Here is a 12905-nt window from a genome sequence, read left to right as displayed (position 1 = left end):
TAATCAGACCCCTGGAATATGATTCTTAACAAAACTTCAATGATTTTATGCAGGTATGAGCTTGATTATGAGGCAAGGCTTGCCAAGAGACTGAGTGAGCTGGAGCAGAGAGAAGCCAAAATAAGAGGTAACATTCTTGGAGATAATTACTTCCTTAAACTCCCAAAGTCATGGAAAGTCATGGAAATTGATGTTCAAACTGACAATACGTGTGGTATTCGTAAGCTGCTTGACTACCACAACCCATACCAAAATGGTACTTTAATATCTGGTCATGGAAATCAAAAAGGAATAAAAATCGGTCATGGGATTTTTTATGCTATGAAATGCAGAAGTAGCTATATGTAGTCCTTGCGAAGTGTATTGTAAACAAACGCTGTTGTGTACACGGCAAAAGGGTATTAACTTATGGGGGTTTATAAAGTAATGGAATCAATGCTATCAATTTGGACGATGCACTGATTGAAATGTGTTATGTAGATGAAGTAAAAGAAGAACTACGATTACTTACTTTCTAAAGTCAGAGATGCCAACCGTTACGGTTTCGCCGTATTTGTTACGGTTTTAATGCTCTTGTTACGGCGTTACGGTAAACAATCGAAAGGTTACGGGGAAACGATAAACAAAAGTACATTATAGCGAATGCCGCCTTATCACATAGCCTCCGTACACAGCGCTGCATGTCGCACGCATTTACACATAAGTTCACTGAATTTGACTACACTGGATAGACACTTTTGCGCACATGGTCCGTCCGCCGCCATCTTGTTTAATTCTGAAACAACACGGCCGCTACAGATGCTACGTGTGGTCGTGCCTTTTGGGGGAGCATGGGGGTAGATGATCGTGCGCGCGGCGCCCGCAATACCCATTCATAGTATAGTAGCGAAGACTTCGGTGATTCAGCGGGCGCATTGTAAGTGCGATATACGGTGTGTTGTTGTTCATGAACGCCGGGCCTAGCGGCCTGGGCTGGTGTGTCTGTGGTACTGGTGAGTGAACGTGTGCGTGTGTAGGATACGAGTTCTGCATGCTGTTTGACTGTGGATTCGAATTTGCCATTTGACGCTTGAATGACGTGTTTTCTTCCTGAATATTATCATGGATTCACTCAAAAGAGCGAGTACCCAAGGAGGAGATCCTTTGACAGGAAACAGATTTTTAAAAACGTTTTTATGCACATCTTTATTTTGGACTTAAAAATGGTAGGTTCGAAATGCAGTAAGAGTGATTGGGTGTTTGTGTACGTTTTGCGCGAAAATTATGCTGCGGTGTCTTGCGTTACGGAAAGACCCCCATTTGTTACGGACAAATATGGTAAATGTTACTGACAGCCATCCTATAGGGTTGGCATCTCTGTAAAGTGTATATCAGTTATCTGCGCATTAATTTGCATCCTTCTGCCAGACACACAGTGATATCTAGCCATTCCAAATTTAACTTGTTTTCCAGCTGAACAGAGAAGTATGATTGACGACAAGGAGACCCTGAAATCAACAAAGGAACAACTCCATGGAAAAACAAATCACATTTTAGAGTTAGAGGTGAGTTATTAATAATATGGCACAATTATACCTTAAATCTCTCTTTTTTTTAAAAGCTGGGCACTACAAAATGTTTTGTGAATATTGAAATGATTTGTATAGTTTTATCAGATTAGTGCTTCCCTGAGTCAAATAACATGATTACATCAAAGAAATATACTTATCTATGTGCTTCATTATTGATTGATTAATTTATGAATTCATTATAATGAAGTACCTGTAATTCCATCTTTAAATGAAGAATTTTGATAAATTAATTCAAAGTACAGTGATTATTGTAGAGAGACATATGTTTACCCATTTTAATTTTTACTCATAATGATAATGATTTTTATGTTTTATGTAGGTTTACAGAGATTTACAATTGAGGTTGGTGAAGTCCAATATAAAATGCTAGCTCTTCAAACTATGAATGGATTTTTAGAAAGAATTTAATGAGTCATAATTTTAAAGAATTAGAAAAGTTGAAAATGCAATAAGAGTATTGATTCCAGTACATTTTGAATATTTACAATCTTACACTTTCTGAAAAGGCTTAATTTGAAATCTAAAAATAATAAATCACCTAGATTAGTGATGTATGTTAGTTTCATTTTGAAGGTTTTGCAGGGAAAATGGTTCTGCTGTGATAAGAAATTAAGAATACTGATTAGTTAAAGCTGAATCAGTGAAAAAAAAGTCCATCAATTTACTCCTTGGAATTTATAATTTTCTTTTATTATCAGAATCTCCTAAAGGAAGCAAAAGCAGAGGCTGCATCAGCTGCTAATAGGAGTGACTTGGTAAACGAGAGAATGAGAACAATGGTTGATTATCCTACACTGAAAGATAGCAACACCATTCTCAAACGAGATCTGGAACATGCGAAAATGTGAGTTTTCAAACTAAGTGTTTTATTTAAAGAGATGGATGGATGAATGGTTAGATAGAAAAAATAATGTTGGATATATTGATGGATGGATGGATTGCTGGAATAGGTGGATGGAGTGATTATTTTTAAACAAGATGGAAGGATGAAGAAATTGATAAAAAGATAGCGTTCGATAGATTGATGGGTAGATATATTAACCCTATCTTAACCAGGCTTTTTCATACCAGGTTTTTACCGAGGGGGGTCAATTTGACGCCCCCACCAAAGATCTCGGCCGTTTCAGAGTCGATCGCCGCGAAAATTTGCATGCATGTCAAGTGAAGTGTATAAAATACTACGGTAATTTCAATTCTTTGAAAAATTCACTCATTTGCATATTTATGGTAATTTATGCACATAAGGTGATAAAATTCACATTATTATCCATAAATCATATATTCTTCATATTTCAGTATTCTTTTTCTCTACATAAATTCGTTAGACCATTTGGAATAAAAATACGACCCCAAAAATGGAAGAGCCAGGTTATGTCTTATGTTATCTCTTGTTTTGATAATTTCTTATGTATTTCATTGTTTTTTTAACTTATGTATTTTATTGTTTTTGTTGTTTTATTTCATTTCTAACTACAATTCTACCATTTTGACCCCAAAACAAACACCTTAACTTTAAACAAGATTTCCATATGTTTTGTACACAAATCCCAAAAATGAGCGATTTTCGGGCTGACATGCAAAGACAAAAGGTCATGTGACTTTGTAACTATACGTCAGATTTTCAAAAATATTGTTTTAAAAGATGCGTAAGACTCGAAAGAAAAACTTTATATCTGCCGTGGTTCCGGAGTAGTCGCTAAATTACTACAGAGTGTCAAATTGACCCCCCCCCCCCCTGATTGACATAGGGTTAATGGATAGATATATGAATTAATGTATTGCTGCAAAGAGTGATGAGTTTTTGATTAGATGGATTGATGACTAGATCAAAATATTGATATAGAAAAGTTGATGGATGGATGGATAATGATTGATAGGTAGAAGAATGGCTGTCTGGATAGACTGATGGATTGATGGATATTTAGAGGAATCGATGGCTTGATTGATTCTAGGTAGATGAATAGATTGATGGCTGGAAAGATAGCTACTGTAGCCGGATGGATGGATGGATCAATAATTTGATTAAACGATACATGGATGGTGGGTCCAATTACATTTCTCATGCTGTGTTTGTTTTCCTGAAGTATTTATGATATAAGTGTATCCTGTGCATGCAGGCTTGGAAAGACAGATGATTTAATATCTTTTAAATCCTGTATTACTGTACTTTAATGATAATTGCAGTTGAACTATGGGAGAAAACTTTAAAACATATTTTCAAGTACATGTACTTTCAATGTTTTATAATGAGCATTTGGGTAACTAACAACACTGAACATGTCAGCTTAATTAATTAATGTCTCGCAAATATTATGGGCTGTTTAACATGGCCTTGATCAAACACCAAAGCACTCTTTGCAATATCGAGTAAGTGCACCCTTTTAATCAATGTGTAATAGCAAAGCCATTACAGACTTACTTGCTTGCATCATATTAGGAATGGAGAGAGGCTGAATTAAATGCATTTGGAGTCGTAATCAATTCAAAATAGACCTACACGGTACTCTCTACATTATCAAGTACTTAAATCAATGGGAAAAGAAGCAGAAAAATTAGAGAAAGAGATCAGTAAAAAATTTGAACAAAATCTGATAAACAAAATTATTTATTTGAAGTTGTAGTTGATCAAACTCAAATTGGCAACTCTGTGACCTACCTTCTGGGACCTCTCCATTTGTTCTCTACTAGAAAAATAAGAAATATCAATTTTCTCTTTAGAAAATATTTAATCATATATGCCCCATAGATGTAATCATTGCACGCTATATCTTTTTACACAAACCCTGCATTAAACAAAAATATATTCCTTCATACAAAAACATAAAGAATATGGAAATCAACATATTTTTAGGATAGAGCAAATGGGAGAGGACATCACAGAAAAATTTGTGTTCAGATTAATTACAACTTGAAAAGTTTATGACTTTTTAAAATATTATCAGATTTAGCTCAAGATTTGAATTATATGTTCTTTTCTTTTCCTGCTTTTATTAAAACCAATTCAATTAGTAAATATTGGATGGACTTCCCCTTTAAGTAAGATTGCTTTTCTTCAAAGTTGGTTAAGTATGTCCAATATATGACAGATAATGATCAAGTACAATAATTAATGTAATTTATTGACTGGGTGTGTGATTTGTAGAGCAATGAGCTATAGATTGTCATCAGTGTTGTCATGGAGAGTACGGCCCTCATCTATTCTATTAATCCATCAAAATGAGTGGCATAGCATGAGATCAGCCATAAGGATGCATTGGCATTAAGGGGAGTGGGGTGGGGCGCCAGTCTTCCTAGGTTGATGAAATGTGCATCTACTAATTCACTAAGGAAAGCCTCTCAAAATTGTTGGGAGCCCCACAAATTTGGTAGCAAAATAACACTTAAATTGTATCGTAATGTGAAAGAGGATGTCAATTCAGACACATTTCTGCAAGGATTTTCAAAACAATGTGTTTGAAGTCAAATATTGAAGAAATAATACAAAATGTAGGTTTTCTGTGTACATGTACAACTGTTAACCCCAATTATGTATTCTTTTATCAAAATTGTCTTCAAACACATTTTTTGAGGGGAAATCTTTGCAGAATCATGTCTTAAAATGACATCCTCTTTCACATTATATTTAAGTAAAATTTGGCCATCAAATTTTTGGCGAATTTAGGGCTCCTAACATTTGAAAGGGGCTTTAAGAGAGGGCTTGGAAGAGGGTCCTATCATGTTTATTTCACTTTGCTTCCCCTCCCCCTCTTTATTACAGCCATTTGATTACAGGAGACATACCCCCTATGCTTCTCCTTTCTCATTCTTGCTACTCAACAGATCAAAATGTATACATTATACAAATAACAAATTATTTATATGTAATATTGTTTTGCAGAAAGTAGATCTATTGATTGTTGAGTTTATTGCCTGTTATTGTAACCTCACATCTCATCAGTAGACCTACAGTATGCATGTGGGAGAAAATACTAGAGATTTATGTTTTTTAAACGTTAAATAAAAATCAGCTAGTATAAGCAGACTAGTTGAGCAGACAAAGATAGACTGGTCTTGAGGGGATTGAGGGGAGAACTGTCAAGAATAAGGTATTGGAGATATGATTTAAAGGTGAGGATATGCAAATATTGAAAGGGAAAGGGTGAGGGGGCATTGCAAATAATAGCATGCTTATGTGGGAGAAAATACTAGAGAGGTCAAAATAAGAAAAAGAAAAAAGGAAAATAAAATGTGAATAAACAGACTAGTTGGGCAAAGTAAGAAAGGGACAAGAAAAAAGGGAGCTAGATGTGTGAGTTAAAGATGAAGACATGCAAATATTGAGAGAGAATGAGTGAGGGGGCAGTTAAAAAAAAATAGCATGGGTTTAATATGGAGCTACAAGAACAGACGGAATGATTGACAGTTTCACCCACTGCACTAATTCAAGCAAACAATCTAATATGTACAGTTAAAATTAAAGTTGACGAAGGGAAACTGGTATGACTGTCGCAAACATCAATAATTTTTTGGGCATGTGCAGAAACATGTGAATTTTATAGGAATGTTTGACAGTGAATAAAGGTTATGAATAGAAAAGAGAGAGAGAGAGAGGGGGGGGGGGGGGTGGCAGGGATAATATAGAGCAGTAGATTTTTGATGAGTCCTAGAGTAATTTATCAAGTGCTTAAGCATGAAATTGATAAGATTGCTTGAAGAGGATGAATTTTGTGGCAAATTGTGGGGAACAGGAGAAAAGAGTGGAAGTTAATTATTTCTGGTTCTTAAATAATACCGAGTGCATGTTCTAGACAACAACTGCATTCAAATAAAATTGAATGAAAAATACAGACGACTTTCATGTAACAACAAATTTAGGGTAGAGATTGTACTTAATAAAAGGTAGAGTGTGTTAGGGGAGAAAGAGAGAGAGGAAAGAAAGAAGAGAAGAGAAAGAAGAGAAGAGGAGAAATATGGAAATATGGGAAAGAGAAAGAAATGGAGAATGTACAGAAAGAAATGGATAGACAGAAAGAGAGAGAGAGAGAGAGAGAGAGGGAAAGAAAGAGAGAGAGAGAGAGAGTGCAGTAGGAGGAGGAAGGGGGGAAAAGAAATAGAACGGGGGAATAAGACTTACACTCCATGTTGAAAATCTTTCAAGATACAATTTTGAATATGTGCACCATATTGCATAATGTTTGTGTATTGCTTTCATTATTCATTCAATTAAGAACCGATACCTTAATTATACTTTAATCATTAGAATGAATATGCATAAGCTAGGTGCTAATTGGTCTGTTGACCACCAGTCAAACGATCCTTCGCTTACTTTCCGTCCATTCACTGCATGATACTGTGTATGCTCACACACATCCACTCACACATCCACACACACTCATGCATTTTCCTTGACGTTATAAGTCTGGGCATAATTGATGCTGTGTCCATTCACTCTCATTTTGTCATTTTCTCCTCATCATTTTTCTTGGCGGCGTTGCAGGCGTATCGCAGAGCTGGGAAGCGAATACAAAGGAGAGCAGACGAGTAAGTCTTTTTGTACTTCTTGTATTTTTCTATTGACTTTCTTTTATATCTACCTGTTGTGTTTTTATTAGGAATTTTTGTTTAAAGTTGTCAGCTAATCTAATGAAATGTTGTGAGTCTTTGTGCTTTGTGAGAAAGTATGAAATAGGCCTAGCTTATTCATGTGTGTGACATGTTTTTTTTTTTAAATAAATAATTTATATATCCATGATCAAGATCTCTTCATGGCTGCTTTAAAAAAAATATCTCTTTCCTTTGTATGTTGATGATTATCATTGGTGTTAATGATGGTGAATGGTGATGATGATGTTGAAGATGATTAATTTTGATCATAATGATTATTTCATTTGTAACCCATTTATATTTTACAAAGTCTGCTATTCTTATTTTTGAGGTTCCATCAAATTCATATTGTTCATAGTATTTGGATTCATTGATTGAATATCAGATGTGTCTCTAATCTCTATTGAATATACAGACTCAAATATTATAGATATGTAGATGATTTTCATCAATTGATCATGATTTCATGTGGCTTGTTCCTATCTAGCTAAAGTAAATAGATTATTTATTTTCTCCTATAAGGTCAATTTTCATTACATTAATGAACTTATTGAGCAGTGGGAGAATAGCTTTATATGTGACGAGTGATTTTCTTCAATCTAGTTCTGTTGTTCAGTTGTTGTTCTGTTCCTAAAGTCAATTGATAAACCAATTGATTAATTAACTGACTGACTTTTTGAAGATTATGATTAATTGAGTAATTAATTGATAGATAAATGTAATTAATTGTAAGTTTCAGATATATATTTATCATAATTTTCATTTAATTTTATATCGAATGTAAATAATAGATTGATAAAGTGGATGAGCAAATTCATATCATTTTATGATTAATTGGTAAATATAAATCAATTTGTTGAAAATGAAGAGATATCATTTCTAAGAAACCATTTTGAAAAATTCAGTCCTTTTTTTAGTTTAATATTTTGTTTCCTTTTTATACATAAGATATACACTCAAAGAAACCTTTTATTATTATTAAGAGTAAAATTGTTTTCCCAAGCTGTAGTTCTAAGATCCCACTTTTCCTCAAATTTGAAATGGCCCCCATAAATTGAAAAAGAGATTTTGCTTATGTTGATATTGACATTGAAATCATGTAGCTACATGAGTAAATGTACATGTATCTTGGCTAGCTGGTTGGTGTTGGGTTTGTGATTTTTATATTTTTTATTCTCTTTAATACTGTGCCAAGGTTTTTTTTACTTGTTTCAAAATTGTACGTAAACATGAACAATGCTTACTTTTCAAACACATGCACTTCTTTTATCACTTATATCACAAAATGTTGTGTTCAAAAAAAGGTTATAGAAAATTAACTTACCTTTCTATTGATACCAAACATGCAACCTTTAATCATTTGAAAAACAAAAAAGTTTTTATTTACCCGGTAGCTTTTTTTTAGTACTTTATGTTTCTGTTTCTCGTTTGTTTACTACTTTAGTATTGAAAACGAGAAGAGATCATTCACAAAGTCTGCAATTTTCTGAAAAAGTCTAGGGTAGCATATACTTAGTACCGGTAATTGTTGGATATTTAGAATGCTTGATTCACGCTCTTAACATTGGTATAAGTCATCAGTCATTTTCATATTTCTTGGTGGAGCAATGTATGGTTTAAAGTAGTTCAATTCAATTCATTTCAATAATGGTCTGTTAATGCAATCCAAACATGTTTGCACAAATCATTTTACATGAAAATTAGCCGCAGCTGGATCAATCATGTCTATATGTTATGTGGGCATAATGAATTTGTACATTTAGTTTTTTTTAAAGATAAGAACATGATTTTGAAAAACAAGCAGACAATATGATTAACAGAGTGATTTTAAAAAAGGGCATTCTCAGTTTACATAGTAAAAAGAGATATTGCACAATAATCTGACTACGAATGAATTGCATTTGCGCTAGTCTAAAAAATAATAAATACAGACATGACAAGAAGACTAGTACTATGCCAGAAGTTTAGTTCTCATCCTATGTATGATACAAATAATAGAACCATTCAACTATGATTAACTAAATTGATCAAATGAGGTAATTGAAACATTTAGTTTTTGCATTTGAATTGGTAGTAAATAGGAACATGACATAATGATACTTGTTTTTTGTTTTCTGGGAGGTAGCCAGGTCTGGCGAACATGGTGGATAATGGTGATTCTATTTTGTCACGAATATTTTTTTTAATTTATTTAGGTTTTATTTCCACATTAACTGCATATGAAAAGAATTTACAAAGTAAGGCATATACAAGGTAACAAAACATTTACATAATATTCTATTGATACAACAGTAATAAAACAATGTAATGGCAAGTCATTAAATACATATGATGCTAACAATTATCTGCAGTAATGAGGAGGAAACCTTGGAAGCATTATGCTTGTAATTAAGGTTCCCTTTACATAATACAGTTGTTACATAATATATAAAACAAAAACAAAAACAAGAGAACAAAAACGGGTGTGTGGTGCAGCCAGCCAACAAGTGTTGATAATACAGATGGTCTCTATCATTATGACCTTGAACATATGACACTGGCAGAGCAAGAGTTGTTTATTTATAACCCTAGTGTTATAAGCTCTCATATTTCCATGTAGAACATTGAAATTTTGTAATACAAACAGGCCTGATAATTACCCATTTTTTTAATTTATTTATTTTTCCTGATTTTTTCCTAAATTAAAAAAAAAAATCTTCCTGAATTTGCCCCTATTTTTCAGATTTTCCTTTTTTTTTCTCCACGAATCCTCTTCTTCTTCTATTTTTTTTTACTCAAGGGGATGAGGGGGAAAGCTCACTATCACCCCTGTAACATATCATCACACATCATTGGTCTCTAGTATTTTCATATGAGATTTTAAAAGAGAATCTTGATTTCTGGCCATAGAATTAGACAATAACTTTTGAAAGAATAGATACAATTTGGTAGAACATGTATTAGTTATAAGCAAAGAAAAATAGAATTATGCTCAAAGTCCACACCCCATGACACAACACATGGTTTTGTGTAATTTGTGCTTTTCATTGAGCATGATTTTGGAGATTGTTAATACATTTGCTTACTTGTTTTGTTTTATTATGTTTCTGTTTTTTCTTTTCCCCCATTTTTTTTCGTCTCGTTTTAATTTTGTCTTTGTTTTCTTTCTTTTTTTTTTCTTTTTCTTTTTTATTTTGTGTTGGTATGGTTTTGGGGTTTGTTTTTGCTTGTCCAACAACCCAGAAAAAATTCAAGCCACATTTTCTCAAAAAAAACCTGAGCCTCTACCGCAGCTCAAGATTAGCTTTAAAGATGTATTAGTGCATGAGTGACTCTAGAAGTGGCATTGACTGTCCAAATGTCAATGAGCCACTCCAGTGCATCGAGTTGCCATGGAAATTTATCAGCACGAATCACAAAAAGTAAATCATTACCACCCACTTTCCACATGCTTCGTGTGTGTGTGTTGTCTTGCTAATGCCACCATTACCGCACTTTAGTGTAACTAGCTAGAATACTTAATTGACCATTTGAAGGGCTTATTCATGGTTTAGGGGATTTAGGGGCTTTTAGTTATAGCAGAATTTATTCCAGCATTCAGCTCATTAATGAGAGGAAAATGACATTGGAATTTAATGTTGCTCAAGTTGTACATGTACATGGCATTAAAAAAAACACATGTACCTGTACTGCTGTACAATATACTTTGAAGTCCTACAGGGAATATCATTTGGAGTGAATTTAACAAAAAATTGGACAGAATTACCAGATTGAGGCAACCGTGAAGATCGTGTACAAGGTCTCTCTTTCAATTACTCAATTGTTGCTAACATATTATTGGAAAGACAATTTTCTCTTCTTTTATGAGATGCCATAACCATTGCCCAGTGACTAATACCCTTTTCGTAGTGACTCCAAAAAAAAAAACATTGTTAATGACCTTTGACCAATTTCCCTCGTGTTTTTCTCACAAACCCATTTATATACAGCATTTCATCATAGTCACATTGATAGAAAGAAAATTTCTTCTGCTCTTTAGCAGGAGAATTTCATCACCTATTTCTCTTCTTTGTATCGGCTATTTCCCCTGATATTTCTCCAAAGTGGCCATTTCATTGGAAGCCTCCAGATGCATCCAATGAAAATCAGGCCACTATGAAAGGAGTATCAGACATTACTGATTTCAGACAACAACAGTGTCAAACCCTGTAGTGCAAATGAAATGGATGGCTGCTGAATTTCCTTTATATTGGTTTGGGGAAAAAAGGCAAATGATTCAGAATGATTATTCTAATAAATGCACATGATTTGAATGCTCATAGTCTCCCCTTTCATATGACATAGTGATGACGGAGGAAAATGCATCATGAATCGCATAACCATGGTAACTGTCCTGATTTATGATTGTAGAGTGCATAAATGTTTTTCTTGCCTTGACCTTGTTCCATACCAATTGCAAAATATGCCAACTCAGTCACGCAAGATCCGTTATGTGGAATAAGAAATAAGAATTACTTCCTGTCTTGTTAAAAACATAATGTACTGAATTTAGTAGCCATCCATTTCTTTGGGACGGTTGGGTTTCTAATAGCGACACTTCAGACTCTCTGAAATACACATCTAATGATGTGGATTTTAACAACATTGAATTATCAAGTAGTTTTCTGAGATAATTGGGTAATTTACTTCTTTTCTTCAGGAACAGCTTATAGTCCTTTATTTGTTCAATTTTTTACAAAAACCTTCATAAAATTGCTTGCATTGTTTCATTTGAACCTTAAATTAGTCTATAGATAATTATATATAAATTTTACATATTTTGTTAGAGCAGATAGTTCTTTTTTGCAAGATGGTATGGTGCAAGCAAATCATAAGTTGACCTCCGATCATCCTTTTAGTCTCTTAGCCATCAAGTAAATTAGATTACTGATTTAGGAATACACTTAATGTACAGTAGATTAATTTACTTAGCAAAATTAAATTAACAAACACTTTAACAGAGATTTTTATGCTGGAGCAACTAGGTCAATGCTACCTTTAAAATGTCATGCGATGTACATCTCTCTATATACAGAGGAATGAAAGTCATCTCTTTTGGGAGTTAATGGAAGGCTTTTTCTGATATGGTGCGGTAAACCACTGCAAAAAAGCAACCATGTTTTTTTAATGTGCAAATTAGTGGCAACTGCTTGCAACAAAAGACATTTGCATATATTCACTGAGCTTCTGTGTTACTGTTAGATACAGAATTGTGAAGCACATGATACTTTTCGTTGATATATAATTTACACAAAAAGCGGTTGGGCCAAATTATGTCTTAACGAGGCTTAAGGGATCACTTTGTTAATTTATTATGGGCGTTCCCAACTCAAGCTATGCTTTCCGGGTTTTTGCCTCCTTCTGTATCTGAATTATTTACTGTATACTCTATGTTGAAATAATTGTTACATACACTGTATATCATGTATATATACATTGTGTTTCATATTGTACTGTTGAGAAGGAAATAAATGTTAATAAATACAAAATACAAAATACTTTGTTTAAAGTTGAATTTGAAATTGAAATCCACTCCTTTTGAAAATGGATTCCCCCATTGTGGGCATGGATTTCCACTTGGAAATTAAGTTATGCTTAATACGAATGAAGACAAACAATGTGTTTTCATACCTGTTCATTCAGAGAGTTTGCTTAATACAAGTGTGCATCTGTTGTCACATGTAGGGGTACATGTACATTATATTTGTTACTATTTAAAGAATTATCTCATTT

The 12905-nt window shown here is 33.6% G+C and overlaps 1 protein-coding gene across 1 annotated transcript in view; it reads left to right on the top strand.

Moving 5' to 3' along the window:
* LOC578491 (oral-facial-digital syndrome 1 protein homolog) overlaps nucleotides 1-12905 on the top strand; it is a 41845-nt gene that overhangs the window by 8903 nt on the left and 20037 nt on the right. The window contains exons 12-15 of the mRNA XM_030980675.1: nucleotides 54-127; nucleotides 1453-1544; nucleotides 2270-2415; nucleotides 7048-7091. Coding sequence (XP_030836535.1) covers nucleotides 54-127; nucleotides 1453-1544; nucleotides 2270-2415; nucleotides 7048-7091 — 356 coding nt within the window. The remainder of the gene's footprint in view (nucleotides 1-53; nucleotides 128-1452; nucleotides 1545-2269; nucleotides 2416-7047; nucleotides 7092-12905) is intronic.

This window comes from Strongylocentrotus purpuratus, unplaced genomic scaffold (assembly GCF_000002235.5).
Source record: "Strongylocentrotus purpuratus isolate Spur 01 unplaced genomic scaffold, Spur_5.0 spur5_scaffold_11, whole genome shotgun sequence".
NCBI classification, from domain to species: Eukaryota; Metazoa; Echinodermata; class Echinoidea; order Camarodonta; family Strongylocentrotidae; genus Strongylocentrotus; species Strongylocentrotus purpuratus.
The sequence above is the reverse complement of the archived record's forward strand: the minus strand, read 5'-3'. Positions and strand labels throughout refer to the sequence as shown.